This window comes from Macaca mulatta, chromosome 12, assembly GCF_049350105.2.
Source record: "Macaca mulatta isolate MMU2019108-1 chromosome 12, T2T-MMU8v2.0, whole genome shotgun sequence".
NCBI lineage: Eukaryota > Metazoa > Chordata > Mammalia > Primates > Cercopithecidae > Macaca > Macaca mulatta.
This window is the reverse complement of record NC_133417.1, coordinates 70,103,737-70,118,609: the sequence shown is the minus strand read 5'-3', so window position 1 is coordinate 70,118,609 and position 14,873 is coordinate 70,103,737. Positions and strand designations below refer to the sequence as shown.

General features: G+C 36.0%; 1 protein-coding gene across 1 annotated transcript in view; it reads left to right on the top strand.

The window, feature by feature from the left end:
* The window catches only part of SCN3A (sodium voltage-gated channel alpha subunit 3), a 116,014-nt gene that overhangs the window by 17,735 nt on the left and 83,406 nt on the right, over positions 1 to 14,873 (top strand). The window contains exons 2-3 of the mRNA XM_015110270.3: positions 1,194 to 1,384; positions 11,222 to 11,535. Of these exons, the coding sequence (XP_014965756.2) occupies positions 11,272 to 11,535 (264 nt within the window). The 5' untranslated portion in view covers positions 1,194 to 1,384; positions 11,222 to 11,271. The remainder of the gene's footprint in view (positions 1 to 1,193; positions 1,385 to 11,221; positions 11,536 to 14,873) is intronic.

Sequence of the window (14,873 nt, the reverse complement as noted above, 5' to 3'; positions counted from 1 at the left end):
AAGACAAGGGAAATAACATTTATTAAGCTTAAGGCTGTGAAGTAGAGGGGACTAACATTTATTGAATGATTATAAATTTATGTAACAATCTATTGCTCAATTTCTGATGCGTGGTGCGTCTGATGGGTATTATCATTAGCATTTGTGTTATTGTTACCACTTACTGAGAGGTAAGAGAGGAGAGGCACAGGCCAGATCATAAAGGCACTTCCATACTTTGCTAAAGTGATTCTGAGTCACTGAGAACCACTGACAGATTTGAACAAGGGTAGGGTATGTGTTTTGAAACCATCACTCTGGTAACAGAATAGAGTAAAAAAAAGCGATGGCTTAGTAGAGAGTTCATCTGGAGACAAAGATTTTATAGACCTTGTATAAAATTGTAAAAGTGAGATTTAATGTTTTTTTTGTTACGGTAAGTGGTCAAGGGAAATTTACTGGTGAGAATTCATGACTAGTTTGGCTTATGAGCATTGTATAAATGAATTGCAGTAAATGTTGTTTTAAATGTTAATTACTGATTGTAGAATTATATATATTGCCCTTTGAAATAATTATTATTGGTTTAACTCTGCTAAGCCATTGCTGTTGGTTATAGCAGAAAGGAGTATGACATCTGGTTATTACATTTAGGTTAATATTTAGCATGCAGGCTTTTTACCTCAGCTTATCTAAAATATACTCTTAGAAGCTCTTGTCTTATTTTAGTAAGCCTATCAAACTGGGTTTTAGGTGGAGAGGAAAAGGAACTAGAAAATGACCTACAACACCAATGTGAACCACATGTTCCACTAGTCTACCTCTTTGGTGTTTGAGGTATTTGAGGAAAAGAAGCAAAGGGGAAGATGTAAGGAGGGAAGAGGAGAGAAGGAAGCAAGAGGGAAGAACAGAAGGATGCTCAGGAGTGCCAGCATGCCTTCAGAAAGAGTAAATGAATCAAGGCTGCCAAAGAAGGAGGAAGCGCCCCTGTCCCCACCCTAGGATCCTGGCAGTGGTTCCTGGTCCCATTCTTCCTAAGTCATGCTAGGGCATGCTTCTAACAGGGTTTAAGTATCCTGCTTTGCATCATCCCTGCTTTCTCGATCTAGGGCTATAAAAAAAAAGGAATAAAACCCAGACACAGAGCCAGAGCACCCCTATGCCAAATGTCAAAGATTATAGGCTAATTTCACCTGTATTCTCTTTCTACACAGATCATGGAGCAAGAAAGCTGAAGCCAAGCCACGTCAAGGTTTGTCAGGGATGAGATATCTGTCAAGGATTCATAGTAGAGTGGCTTACTGGGAAAGGAGCAAAGAATCTCTTCTAGGGATATTGTAAGAATAAATGAGATAATTCACAGAAGGGGCCTGGAGCTTTTCCGGGAAAAGGTGCTGTGACTAAGGTAACTACACAACTTCTGGGTATAAATTTGTTTTTGTGGAAAATAAAGTTTCTACATTTAACCAGAACAGCTGTATCAGGACCAAAAGAAGGCAGAAGGGGGTTTTCTTCCTTCCTCTACCAGTTTGTTCTTCCAATGAGGCAAATATATACAGGGAGACATAGCAGAGATGACATAGGGGATGGAACGATGCCAAAGGCTATTGATGTAAGAAAGAGAGATTAACTCAGTTTTTTATATATTTTTCTTTTAAAAGAGACATTCATCCTGTGTATTTAGTAAATTACTCTGGATTGTATTTACTTTAAATTTTATTATATTTATTTGGTAATTGGATCTACAGCTCACCTGACTGTATGGGGTAAAGGTCATCCAAATATGTGGTGAGTACTTGGTTGTGAGCTGGCTTCTCGATTGGTCAAGTTTTTGAACTGACCAAAGACTATTTATTTATTTGGTGTATCAGCTGCAACTAACTAGAAAAACTGTCTAAAACTGTCTTAGTCAAGAAAGACGTTTATTGAACAGAACAAGCAGTGCAGAGGTTGTTTGGGTCCACAAGCTGAGTGAACCGTCAAAGGCCCAGGGGTAAATATGTCTCTGTGACCTGCCACCCTCAGTGTGTCAGCTTTGCCCTCAGATTGGCATCTCTTCTGGTTTTAATTTGGTTGAAGTAGTGCCATGTATTCTATCCCAATAGAAAAGGGACCAGAGGACAGAAAATGCTATATTCTCTTTGTTCTCTTTCTTGGGAGTGAAGAAACTTTTTACAAACAACCGCTTGACTGAAGACCCCTCACCTTTCCTTGGCCAGAATTAGACCATATACCTTGTCTTTAAACAAAGATTAGCAAGGGGCTTGAAGGAAGCGTCTGGAATGGAATGAATACTGGGGAGTCAAACACACAGTTTACTTTGCAAGCATTTAAAAGAAACATTAAAAAGCTAATAAACCCAACGATGCTGATTTGTCCTTTAAAATGTTGACTTAATTTTTGTTACTAGTTAGCAGTTGTCTCTTCAAGCTAATAACTATCTGATAAGGATGAAGTCACAGAAAATATCAACCCTTAAAAATTAATTAGTTCCAGGATAATTATCTTGAAGATAGAGATGAACTCATGCTTTTTTTACTAAGCTATTTTTTTTCAGAGCCATGACATTGAGTCCGCGTACAGAAAAACAGAAATAGATCATCTTGTTAGTTAGCACATGTTGGCAATCATGTGTTTAGCTAATAGAAACGGAACAATAACATAAAGAGGGTCTAGATTTCATTTGTATTTGGCTATAACATGTGTTACCCTTGCTGTAGAGTTACTTTCTCAAAAGGTTTATTCAGACTAATAGTAATGCTGATTTCCTTGACAATACATTGAGAGCAAGAGGTACTTGACATAGAAGAAGGTAGCCTAGCCTTTTAATTTATCATTAAATAACTCCAAAGTGTGTAGCATACATGTGAATGTAGATGTGGGTTTTATATTTGTTATTAATTCATTCCTGTTTGCTTTATCTTCTATGTGGAAATAAAGATGAGGACTATATTGCTACACTTAGATGATGCCACTCATTCCTGACACAGGGCTTTATACATAGTAACCTCCCAGTAAGGTAGTGATTTATCCTAATTTTCTTTCAGCAAACACCAAGAATCTTCTCATTTTGCAGGCTTAAGTACCCAGGCTTTTTTTTTTTTTTAACTAGACAGGTTTAAATCTTGGCTCTTTGGCTTATCTAGCCTACCTGCACCTAAGTTTCTTGATCTTTAAAGTGGAAATAATAATAGTATCAACCTCATGAAATTGTAATAGTGATTAAATGGGCTAGCATGCATATATTGCATGACAGTGTCTGAGACATAGTAATCATTCAACAGAATTTTGTGTGTTATTGTTCAATCTTCACAGCCACCCGATTAAGGAGACACATCAACCAGGTATTATTTCAAAACTATTGAAATTATAGAAAATAGTATTTAATTCTGCCTTGGAATGTGTCCAGTGGTTATCATTATAATGTGCTGAGTGCTCTATGTATGCCTTTGATAAATCTTATGCTGTTGGGCGCATATGCTGCCTGAGAATATTGGTAACTACCAGACAATCATTAGCCTTAAGTGAAAATTTTACTGGGAAAATTAACTAATTTTCTTCAACAGTTAGGTAGTTAGTTGGTCAATCTGGTCTTTTACATTAGACCCTTACTAGAATAGTCTCTTGTAGATACCGAGAAAATACAGCATCCCTCCTCAGTAATGGACCCAGTCCTTCGCAGCAATTCACACTCTCCTTCTCAAAGACATGAAAATGCATTGCAGATTTTTTTAGTTCTGTCTCAAGTTATATGACACAGAGCAACTTTCCATCCATAAAGATGAAAAATTTACAGCCTTCTGACACAATCTTGTTTCCATGGAAACAGACCAGAACTAATCGATTTTGTCTGCAACATAATCATAAAAATCCCGACAGAGACAGGGAAAGAGAGACGCTACTGATACTACAGGTTGTGGACCAATACAATTTGCCAAACTGTCTGCTGCTCTGGAAAATTAGGCAAGGTGAGAACCCATAGGCCATGACTAATGGAAAAAAATTTTTTCCTTAGTAATGCCACAGCATATCCTAAATGTTTACAATGCCATTTTTCTAGATTCTGATTCATTAACAAATATTAGTTTTGTACTCATTGTATTGGCTGGCTTCAAGTACTTTCATAAGATTTTGTTAGCATCATAGTACACTGGCATGTGAAACCGGAAAACTGAAATGAACTAGTCAAATCTATTTTTCTGTAGTTATTTATATACAGCTTAGATCTTTTAGAGCAAATCATATAATAGTAAGATTCAAGACAAATACATCAACTATAATAGAAAAAGTCATAATTTGTGTTTGTCAGTAAACATTTTGAGGAGATTACTTAACTTCTTTGGGACTGTTCTTCATTTATTTTACAGGCAGAGAGTTGGACTAATTGTTAAATCCCAAGTAGGTGTTTTAATTAGCATCTTGGAAATTCCTCTTTGGCATCTAGGTAATTGTTCTAACTTCATTGCCTATCATCTTCTATGTTCCCATTACTTAAAAATTGGTAGCTGTGTGAGTCTTGTCTCTTCACTCATCACCCTTTCACCATTTTTCCCTAGGCAACGCCATGCATATTCTTAGCTTCAGCTTCAACCAGTGACTGTTCTTTTTTTTTTTTTTTTTTTGAGACAAGATCTTGTTTTGTAGCTTAGGCTGGAGTGCAGTGGCGAGATCATAGCTCACTGCAGCCTTGAATTCCTCGGCTCAAGCAATCCTCCTGCCTCAGCCTCTGAGGTGCTGGGATTACAGTCATGAGCCACCATGCCCAGACTCATCCAGTAACTTCTTAATCAACTTTACCCCAGCCCAGACAGCTTTCTGAGTCTCAAATCCATATTTTAATTGTATACCCAGATATCTCACAGCTATTTCAAACTGAACAGTTTCCAAACAGACTTTATTATCATGCCTTCAAACCTCCATTTCTCTATTGGGTTAATGTCAATTTGTGGCTTAAGCTGGAAACCTGGAAGTGAGCTTAACCCTATAACTTTAATTCAAATCTCCTATCAAATCAGTCACAAAATCTCATTGTTTTTCTGTCTTCTATACTTGTGCATTAAATACACTCCACTGGCTGTGGTTTTCCTCCCTAACTTATTGATGACCTACTATTAATGTATTCCAGGCACTGTGCTCACCTTTTAGGTGTGTTTTCTCATTTAAATGTTATATTAGCTCTATAAAGTATGAACTATGATTATCTCCATTGTACAGCTAGGGAAATTATAAAGAACAAAAAAGCTTCAGGAACACAGCAGCAGAGTCAGGCCTTGAATCCAGTTCTGATTGCCAAGTTCATGCCTTTTGGTACCAGAGTTATTGTCAGATCCTTTACTTCTCTTCTTTTGACTACTTAGTGGTGTCTAACTGCTTTCTTCTTGGGCAGTTGTTCTCAAAGTATAGATTTTAGACAACTGGGGATTCCTCGGGCCCTTTGTGTGGGAGCTTTGAGTTCTAAACTACTTTCATAATAATACCAAAATGGCATTTGTCTTTTTTCAGTTTTGGCACTCACACTGATAGAGCAATAGGCATGTGCTAAAACTGCTAATGCTTTAGCAGGATTCAGTGCAGTAGCATCAAACTATAGGCGTAGTCTGTGTTTTCTTCATTGCTCCACACTCTCAGTAAGAAAAATAATGCCAGTTCACATAATACATCTCTGATGAAGCAGTACATATTAATTTTGCTCAAGCACAGCCCTAAAAATCCCTATTTTTAACGTTCTGTATGATGAAATAGGAGGAATATATAAAGTATTTGACTGCAAACTGAAGTGCCATAGTTGTCTTTAGGAAAAGCACTTGTGTGATTGAGTCAGGAGCTGAATAGGCCACTTTTCTTTTTTTCATGGAACACCATTTTCACTTGAAAGAATAACTGACAAACTATGGTTATTCAGACTTGAGTATTTGGCACACGTTTTCTCAAAAATGAACAAAGGGAAGGCCTGTCACTTCAGGAAAAGCAAATAACAGCATTTGTTGTCAATGTTAAAACTGGAGCTTTCAAGAGGAAATTGGACTTGGGGAAAACTTTTACCTGCCACTGGGAGCTTGACAGCCTACCCATACATTACAACTTTTCTCATGACATTAGTGGTGATAGCAACAAATGTGATTTTTGGATATTATATAAGAAAATTTGCCTAAATTTGGAAGACGTTCATAACAACGTGCCATTTTCCAAATAATCCATGCATGATGACACAAAATCATGCATGATTACTTAAAAGACCTATTCAAAGGACAAGATAGATCAAAAGTTCATTGATATGACTTTTGGTTTCACACAACTAATTTAATAAGCTACCATTTGTAGAGTTTTGGTGTGATATTAAAGAAGGATATTCACAGTTACCTGGAAAGGCAATTAAAGCACTCCCTTTTCCAGCCACACAAATATGTGAAAATTTTCTTCTTATATTTCAATAAAACAACATATTCCATCAGACTGAACACAGAAGCATTCATGAAAATCTAAATGTATTCTCTTAAGTGACATAAACATATTTGACTAAATGTGAAACAAATTCATCCTCATTAAATTTTTTTCTGTTTTGAATAATACAGTTGTTTTCATTAACCATCTGTTGTCTGTATAAACATACAAGTGTTTGTTATTAGTTTAAAAGAATTTTTGCATTTTTTCATTTTAATTTTCAATATGGTAAGTATGGATAGCTAAGACTTCCCATAAACAAAAGCTCTTTGGGTTCACGGATAACTTTAAGAGTAGAAAGAAATCCTGAAGCCACAACATTTGAAAACGACTGCTCTAGGGTCACTCCCTGCCTGTCCACCCTCATACTGCCACCATCTTTCCAGTCTTCACGTTGATCATAACACTCCCTATCCATGGCATACTTTCATGTGTAGTACAGGGTCCTCAGTGGTCTATCCTGCCTAACTTTCGAGTTTTATGTCATACCACTCCCTTCCGTGCAGGGTGATGTCCACCCATAATGAATTTCATGTCGTTGCTCCCAAACTCCCCGCGCTCTTTCTTGTCTCTGCATCTGCACACATGCCGCCCCCACCCCGGCCTGCTCCGTGTGTCTCTACTAATGTGTCTCTATTAATGTGTCTTCCTACCAACCCCTTTCCAACCACCACCACCATAAGCCCCCAGTTGAATTCCAACTAGCCTGCAAAACCTACTCCAATATCACTTCCTCAGGGAAATTTCCCCAAATCTTACCTCTTTCTCCCTTCCCTGGGAAGAACAAATTGATACTTTTTATGAACCTCAGACAATCACCAGCTGTATATAACTGTATTATAATTATTTGTATAAAAATCTGCCTCCCACATTGGACTGTCAGCCCCGAGGAAGTGACCATGGGTTCCTGGTTCAAGCAGAGTACTGATTCATAGAATCCCTCCATAAATATTTTCCAAATAAATGATTTTGAGATCCCTTCCAGATTTGGAATTCTGCAGTTTATTCCTCATATAGGATATACTGAACCGTAATCTTTTTACTGGTTAACAAAGGGATGTATTTGCTTTATTCGCACACATTCACCCACAGGCTTTTTGGTTTTTAGTTAAAGAGATCATCTCCTAAGTTTTTTTCATATCTTTTTTGTCCTTGCAAAGATAGCTCTGAAGAAAATTTGATATATTAAATTTTATGTATTTTAATAAATTATAATGTGCATATAATCATTAATAATATATATATTCCACACCAAGGCATCAGTAAGAATTAATTTTTAAAGTCTGCTCTAATATGAATGTAAAATTATGTAAGAACTCTGTATAATAAGCTCACAGAGAACAAAAAAGGAGAACAAAAATAGTAAAAGAGAACTGCCAAAGAACTATGAGGGGTTTCTTAACCGCAAAATTGTCAGTGAAGTCATGAGAAACTCTAACTCACTAAATTCTTTAATTTCTCAGCCTACCCAAATATTGGGCAAACCCTAATTCCCTTGTAGGGGAAAAGCTGAGTCTGGAACTAGCCTGTCTTCCGAGGACTTAGAGACAACGGTATGGGAATTTCAACGAGACATTTTTACTTTCTTTTGATCAAGATTCAAATTCTTTATTTCAGCCTTTGATAAGTAAATAAGAAGGTAAAAGACTACTTATTTTAAAAAAATTTTTCATGATTTTGTGATGGCACCTTGTTCCATATCATCTCAGATAAATCAGAATAATTTGTGAAAGTTATTCAGTGATTTCCACATTAGATATTTTAAACCTAATTTTATTTCTAAAACAAAAACCAACCAAGAGACGACTCCAATTAAGTAAAATGTATGTATTAATATCAATTAGCTATTCCCATCTGGAAAAGGGCAGCCATCTCTGTGTTGAGGTGCCTCAATGATACTGAGGCTGAGACAGGTTAGATGATACAGGCATACCATTAGCGGCAGACTCAGTACTAACTCAGCTCTCCCATTCCAACCGCAGTGTGTTTTCCATTCGTTGTCAATAAAGACATCAAAATTAGTTGAAAACCAAATCTTCAAATCAACCTTTTTTTTTTTTTTTTTTCTCCTCTAAGAAAGCGACCATGTTTCATAGAATTTCCTTAAGACATGTTTGTCATGCTGTTTCATTTTCATTCAGCACTTGGGAAGAACCACAGCCATTCAATTCATGGCAGGTGATATCAGACAGATGGTTTACACATCTTTGGGTACTTAAGGCTTGCAGAAAATGCTCAAACTCTTTCTGCACTCCAAAGCATCAAAGCTGTGATTATTCCACACAGCTTAGAGTTGGATTGATTATGTGGCCGTCAAAATTGACATAAGATGTCTAAAAATGTTAGTTTTATTTTGTGCTGCCCCTCGTAAATTTAGAAAACACAAAATAAATGATCAACTGACTTTTGAGTGAAATCGAATTTTTCTCAAATCTTTCGATTCGTGTACTATACCACTTGATGGAGAAAACAAAAAGTGTGCTGCCCAACTATAAAACAGAAGTTCTGTTCAAAATTAATGGGGAAAAATGACATAACTTTTGACAGGCCTGATATTTTATTTTATAATTTATTTAGAATATACTTTCATAGTAGCAAAAATATATAATGACAATGTTATATCATTATATTATATCAAAAAAATATAATGACAATGTTATTTCAAAGAAAAAGACATATGGTACATTAAAAACACTTTTTGGGCCCGGCACATTGGCTCACCCCTGTAATCCTAGCACTTCGGGAGGCCGAGGTGGGCGGATGGCTTGAGCCCAAGAGTTTGAGATCAGCCTGGGGAAAATGGCGACTGAAACCTCATCTCTACAAAAGATACAAAAAATGATCCAGGCATGGTGGAGGGCACCTGTAGTCCTAGCTACTCAGGAGGCTGAGGTAGGAGGATCACCTAAGCCCGGGAGATCAAGGCTGCAGTGAGCCGTGATTGTGCCACTGCACTCCAGCCTGAGTGACACAGTGAGACACTGTCTCAAAAAAATCATAATAGTATAAAATAATAAGTAATTTTATAAAAACACTTTTTTTTGTCATTGGAACAGATCAAGGAACTAGTAATTAAGATATAAACTAAACACACACACACACACACACACACACACACACACACAAAATAACCCATATTGTTTTTCTTATGTTACTAAAAGATCCAGAGCATCTGATTGTAAGCTCAAGTACATGTAGTGAGCTGCCAAGAATTAGAGGGCCATTTAGGGATAAAATACTATGTAACCTAGAATAAATGTAGGGACAGAGGGGTATGGTAGGAATGGGGAAAATGTCACAGATAACTTTGATCATGACTTTGGTGTCATAGTGGTAGGTTCTTTTATAAGATGACTGATGTACTTATTTTATTTGGTATTGTCATTGTTTCTATATCTTTAGTTTTTAAATGTGGTTTTTGGCATAATGCAAAATAAAATAACTCATGTTTCAAAATTTATGTAGCTGATTTCTTGTGGTTTTGATAGTTCTATTATGTATCCTACAAATAGATTTTTGTTCCTTTCCCTGAGAAATTGAGCAGGGCCGCTCCATCGGTCGGCCTTCCCTTCTTTCTCAGCCAAGTGATCGGCATGTGTGAGTGTGCCCCTATACGCTGCACTTCTCAGTTCATTCCTTTAATTCCGTGGTCATAGTTGTGGTTCCAGTACAGCAAGAACTGTTTAAAGAGTGGTTTGAATTATGAGGATGCTTGAAACCCTAAAAGGGGAAAATGGCTAGGGAAACTGAAGATAATTTAATTATGATAATTTACAGTAATGTAGTGCTTACTAATTCCAAAAACTATTCTAGACACAACATAATTAACTCATTTATTCCTTATGATAACCCGGGAGATTGGCTTCCCTACTATCCTCATTTTATAGATGAAGTCAAGCAATAAGGCATTACTTTGTCCACGATCACACAGCTCATAAGCGACAGAGCCAGGGTTTAGAACAGACAGAGTCTAGCACCTGAGTCCATGCTTTTAACCACTATACTAAATGGAAGATTCAGGGAAAATGTTAAAATTGTCTTGGAATAATTGAAGGGCAGCAGATTGAAATAAGAAGTAAACATATTCTCCATTGTTTCAGAAGGAAACAGAGTCTGGCTTAATAAAAGAAAGGAAATGCTAAAGATAGATAGATTTTTCTGGAGGTAGTGGCTTCCATGTCCCTGCTGGTTGGTGATCAGATCTTTTCTGAAGCAGCAGTTGTCAATGATGGTAACAATGAGAACAGTGGTTGGGTTTGGCAAAACTTCGTTTTCTATCCTCATTTGTATGAGTCAGGGATGTATCACAATAATTGCATTGTTACCAGTACTTCTTTATTTGGGGAGCTACAAAGTTATGAAAAGGTGGGGGGTATTATGCAGAATAATTAAGCAATTTTATTGACAAACTTTACTGGCATTACTCTTTTGCTGAAAGTATACTATATTTTGGTGGAAAGGTATCAAAACAGAATTTTTTAATGCTCTTAAAAAATGGACAAAATTATATATACTTGAGATAAAATATAATGTTTATATGTATTATATATACTATACATTGTAGAATGGCTAAATCAAACTAATTAACATTAAGTACAGACTTTTGATAGATTTATAAACTTGGCTTATTGAGAATTAGGTTGAATGACAAAGTTTCCAAGTTCAAATGTGTAGTGTGGTGCTAAAAGCATGACTTAATGTTTATAGCTTTAACAATTACTAAAAAATGACATTTTAGTTGATTTTCTTATACCCAATTGCTTGCTTTCCTAACTCTCGGGCAATTTTTCTTTTATTGCAGGCAATTCATATGCAAGAAGCTACACGTAATTAAATGTGCAGGATGAAAAGATGGCACAGGCACTGTTGGTACCCCCGGGACCTGAAAGCTTCCGCCTTTTTACTAGAGAATCTCTTGCTGCTATCGAAAAACGTGCTGCAGAAGAGAAAGCCAAGAAACCCAAAAAGGAACAAGATAATGATGATGAGAACAAACCAAAGCCAAATAGTGACTTGGAAGCTGGAAAGAACCTTCCATTTATTTATGGAGACATTCCTCCAGAGATGGTGTCAGAGCCCCTGGAGGATCTGGACCCCTACTATATCAATAAGAAAGTGAGTATTGGTTTTAGACTTTCAATAAATCTTTAATTAAACTCTTAACTGTAATATACTTTTCTGGGCCTTATATACAGCATCATAATTTTTCTCCTGTTAAAGATTTTATAACACTCTTCACTGTCACTTATTTTTAGTACAATATAATAAAACAAACATTTATAAGAAACGAAGTCAAGAGTTGGTTACAGTGAGGATATATGAATAGATTAATGATTTCTATAATTTCACAGTAATTCAGATAGTTAAAATTAAAATTGATATCAGCAAGGTGAAATATCTGTTATGGCTGATATGTTCAAGCACAGGATAGTCTACAGAACAATACCGATGCAGAAAAGAATTATGAGCGTATGTTGTACTTAATTATTTTTTAGTTCATGATTGACTTGATGTACCTTCACAATAATTTGTATTCCAGAGGACAATAAATAATCTTCTGCTTAGCACCCTCCTATAGGCAGATAATACGTGAAGAAGCATGTTCACTCAGAGATTCCTTTTTCTCCCCAGTCACCTAGAATATGATTAGGATCTTCTCTTAACCTTATATAGTTTGTGGCATGCTAGATTCTGGATCACCTATACTGTTAAAACATCGCCCTGAAGAAAAAAATGTCAAAATTGGAAGACTAAAAAAAAGAACTTTCAAATTTTCTCCATCTATACATGGTTTAAATTAATAGTTATGACTGTGCTTTCCTAATGCTAAAATACATGCATAACTGTATCAGAATTAGTTGGTTTCTATAGTTAAACTAGCTGGGTGGTATCTTATAGAAAATATAAAAAATAGGTGGTACACTCCATTCTTTCTAATTGGATATTAAGGCATTTTATAACCACGATTTATATTTTACACTTATAAGCATAAAACTAGTTCAATGTAGAAACTAAAGATAAATTAATATCACCATGAGTTGATGACATAGATTATGGAAGATATTGAACACCTTTATTAGTCAAAGCACATCCTTTTGAAAGTTTATAATTTAACTTTATAAAATCAGTGATGGCTAAAGGAAATGACAACCATTCAGACATGGAATTAGTCCTGTTGTTCTAAGTAAGTACTTCTCAAACTTGCACATCCATACAGATTACCTCAAGATCTTTTAATTTGCAGATTCTGAATCCATAGGTCTGGAGCAGGGCCAGAGATCCTGAATTTCTTACCAATCATCAGGCTGTTACATGGCCATGCTTTGAATAGCAAGCTTTAATGTTTTATTTAAAGCCATAAAAGTACATGTAAATAGTTACACAGATTCTTCTTTTACCCTTTTTATAGCTAGTTTCATAAAAGGCGACATTTAACACATTCATGTACTTCTAAAAATAACTTATTTCAACAATTTACTATAGAATTGATAAAGAAAAATTTGAAATTTAGTTATGATTATTACAATAAGTCACCACCCCACCGCCCGCAAGAAATTGGAAAAAAAATATTATCCGGTGAAAACTGTTGCTCTGAAGGATATATTTGTAAAGATATCTTTAAGAGAGGAGGCATGATTCACTCTGCTATGATTAAAAATATTTGCTACTTAAAGAAAGGAAGTGTCCTTAAAAAAGTGAATCAATCAGCCTGGTAGGATTAAGGGGGAAACGAAAGGAGAACAATAGAGGCAAGCGTTAGTATTTTCCAAGGGAGACAGAACTTTAGTAGCAGCACTGAAAGCATTTTCTTCCCAAAGGCCAGGCCACCTCATTGTGCAGGGGCTACACTGAACTACCTAACACATGCTCTTAAACATTCCACATCATTCGATTAGGTCAGCTGTCTTGGGTTCCACACTCAGCAAGAAACCTTCTGATTCCAATTTGTTTTCCCCTAAATCTGCTTGAAGAAAAGAACGTGCTGGCTACATCCCTACAATTATCTCAGTCCATATGAAAGTAATGTATCTCATTGTAAATAAATAGATTGGAGGCCAGGCATAATGGCCCACACCTGTAATCCTAGGGCTTTGAGAGGCCAAGGCAGGAGGATTGCTTGAGGTCAGGAGTTCGAGGCTGCAGTGAGCTATGATTGTACCACTGCACTCTAGCCTGGGTGACAGATCAAGGTCCTGTCTAAATAAATAAATAAATAGGTTGGCATTCTTATTTTATATACCAGGTTTTCAAGTTTGGTTAATGTGAGTCTGCCACTAAAAAACAGAATTGTCCTCTGTTGTTGACAAAGTCAATTTTATTGCCTCCGTAGCTGAGAGCCAGACTTAGACCCTCATTTATTCAATGTGGCTGTGAACCATCTTGCGAGACATCTAGACAGTCTTTACTGTTGGCTGCACTGCTTTCGTTTATGAAGTATCCATAAAGATGAAGATTGAGGTGCTATTAAACAAGGAAGTAATTTGTCATTCTTAGCATAGAAGGAGTAATGGAAGAAGCTAATAGAAGAGGTTTTAGAATTTAAAAATATGTTATGAAGCTGTGTTAATTATATGGAAAAATACAGGTAAAAGGCATTTAAAAACTTTAAAGCATTATGTAACTCTTTGCCACCATTAATTAGTGATGCATTTTGAATACCTAATTTAATTAAATGAGTAACATCACAATGTATTTTAATGGCACTGAATTTGACCAGGGTACTATTAATAACAGTGACAGTGATAATCATAACTAACCTTTCTTGTGCTCATACTGTGTCAAACACTGCTGAGTGCTTTAACTCATTTACTATTTAGTGAACCAGTGAGGCAGGTCCTATTGTTAGCTTCAGTTTGTAAATGAGGAAGTGAAGCACAGAGAGGTGAAGTAACTTGCCCAAGACCACACTCCTTAAGTGGTGAATCCAGGATCTGAGCCCAGGCATTCGTCTCCAGAGCCAGAGCTCTTAACCACTAAGTGAAATGATATACTATGCTTATTAATATAATAAAATAAAAGAGAATATTAAAAAATTGGTTGCATCAGTTTTTGAGTTATCTGATTGATGTGGTCCTAATCATTGAGATGTAAATCTTATTCTTGCCACAAAGTAGTAAAACTTTTAGTAAACTTACAAGATATGCGTTTACCTGGGAAAAAGCAACAAGTAACATTCCAGAGTACAAAATAGCTGGTTTAACATACTTCCAGCTGTAGCAATGATGATCAGTATGATGTCAGTAGCAATAAGAAGTATTAATTTTTTAAGTCACATCATTACTTATCATCACTTGGAAACATACCTTTAGAATTGCTACAATTTATCCCTCCCCTATTCATCTGTCATTTTCTCAAGTAATTTTCAGTTTAGGTATATCTCTTCATAACATCAGAGCCCCATCATTTCAAACTTTTTCTTGCAATTCTTTCACTATACAGGACATTAGTATTTT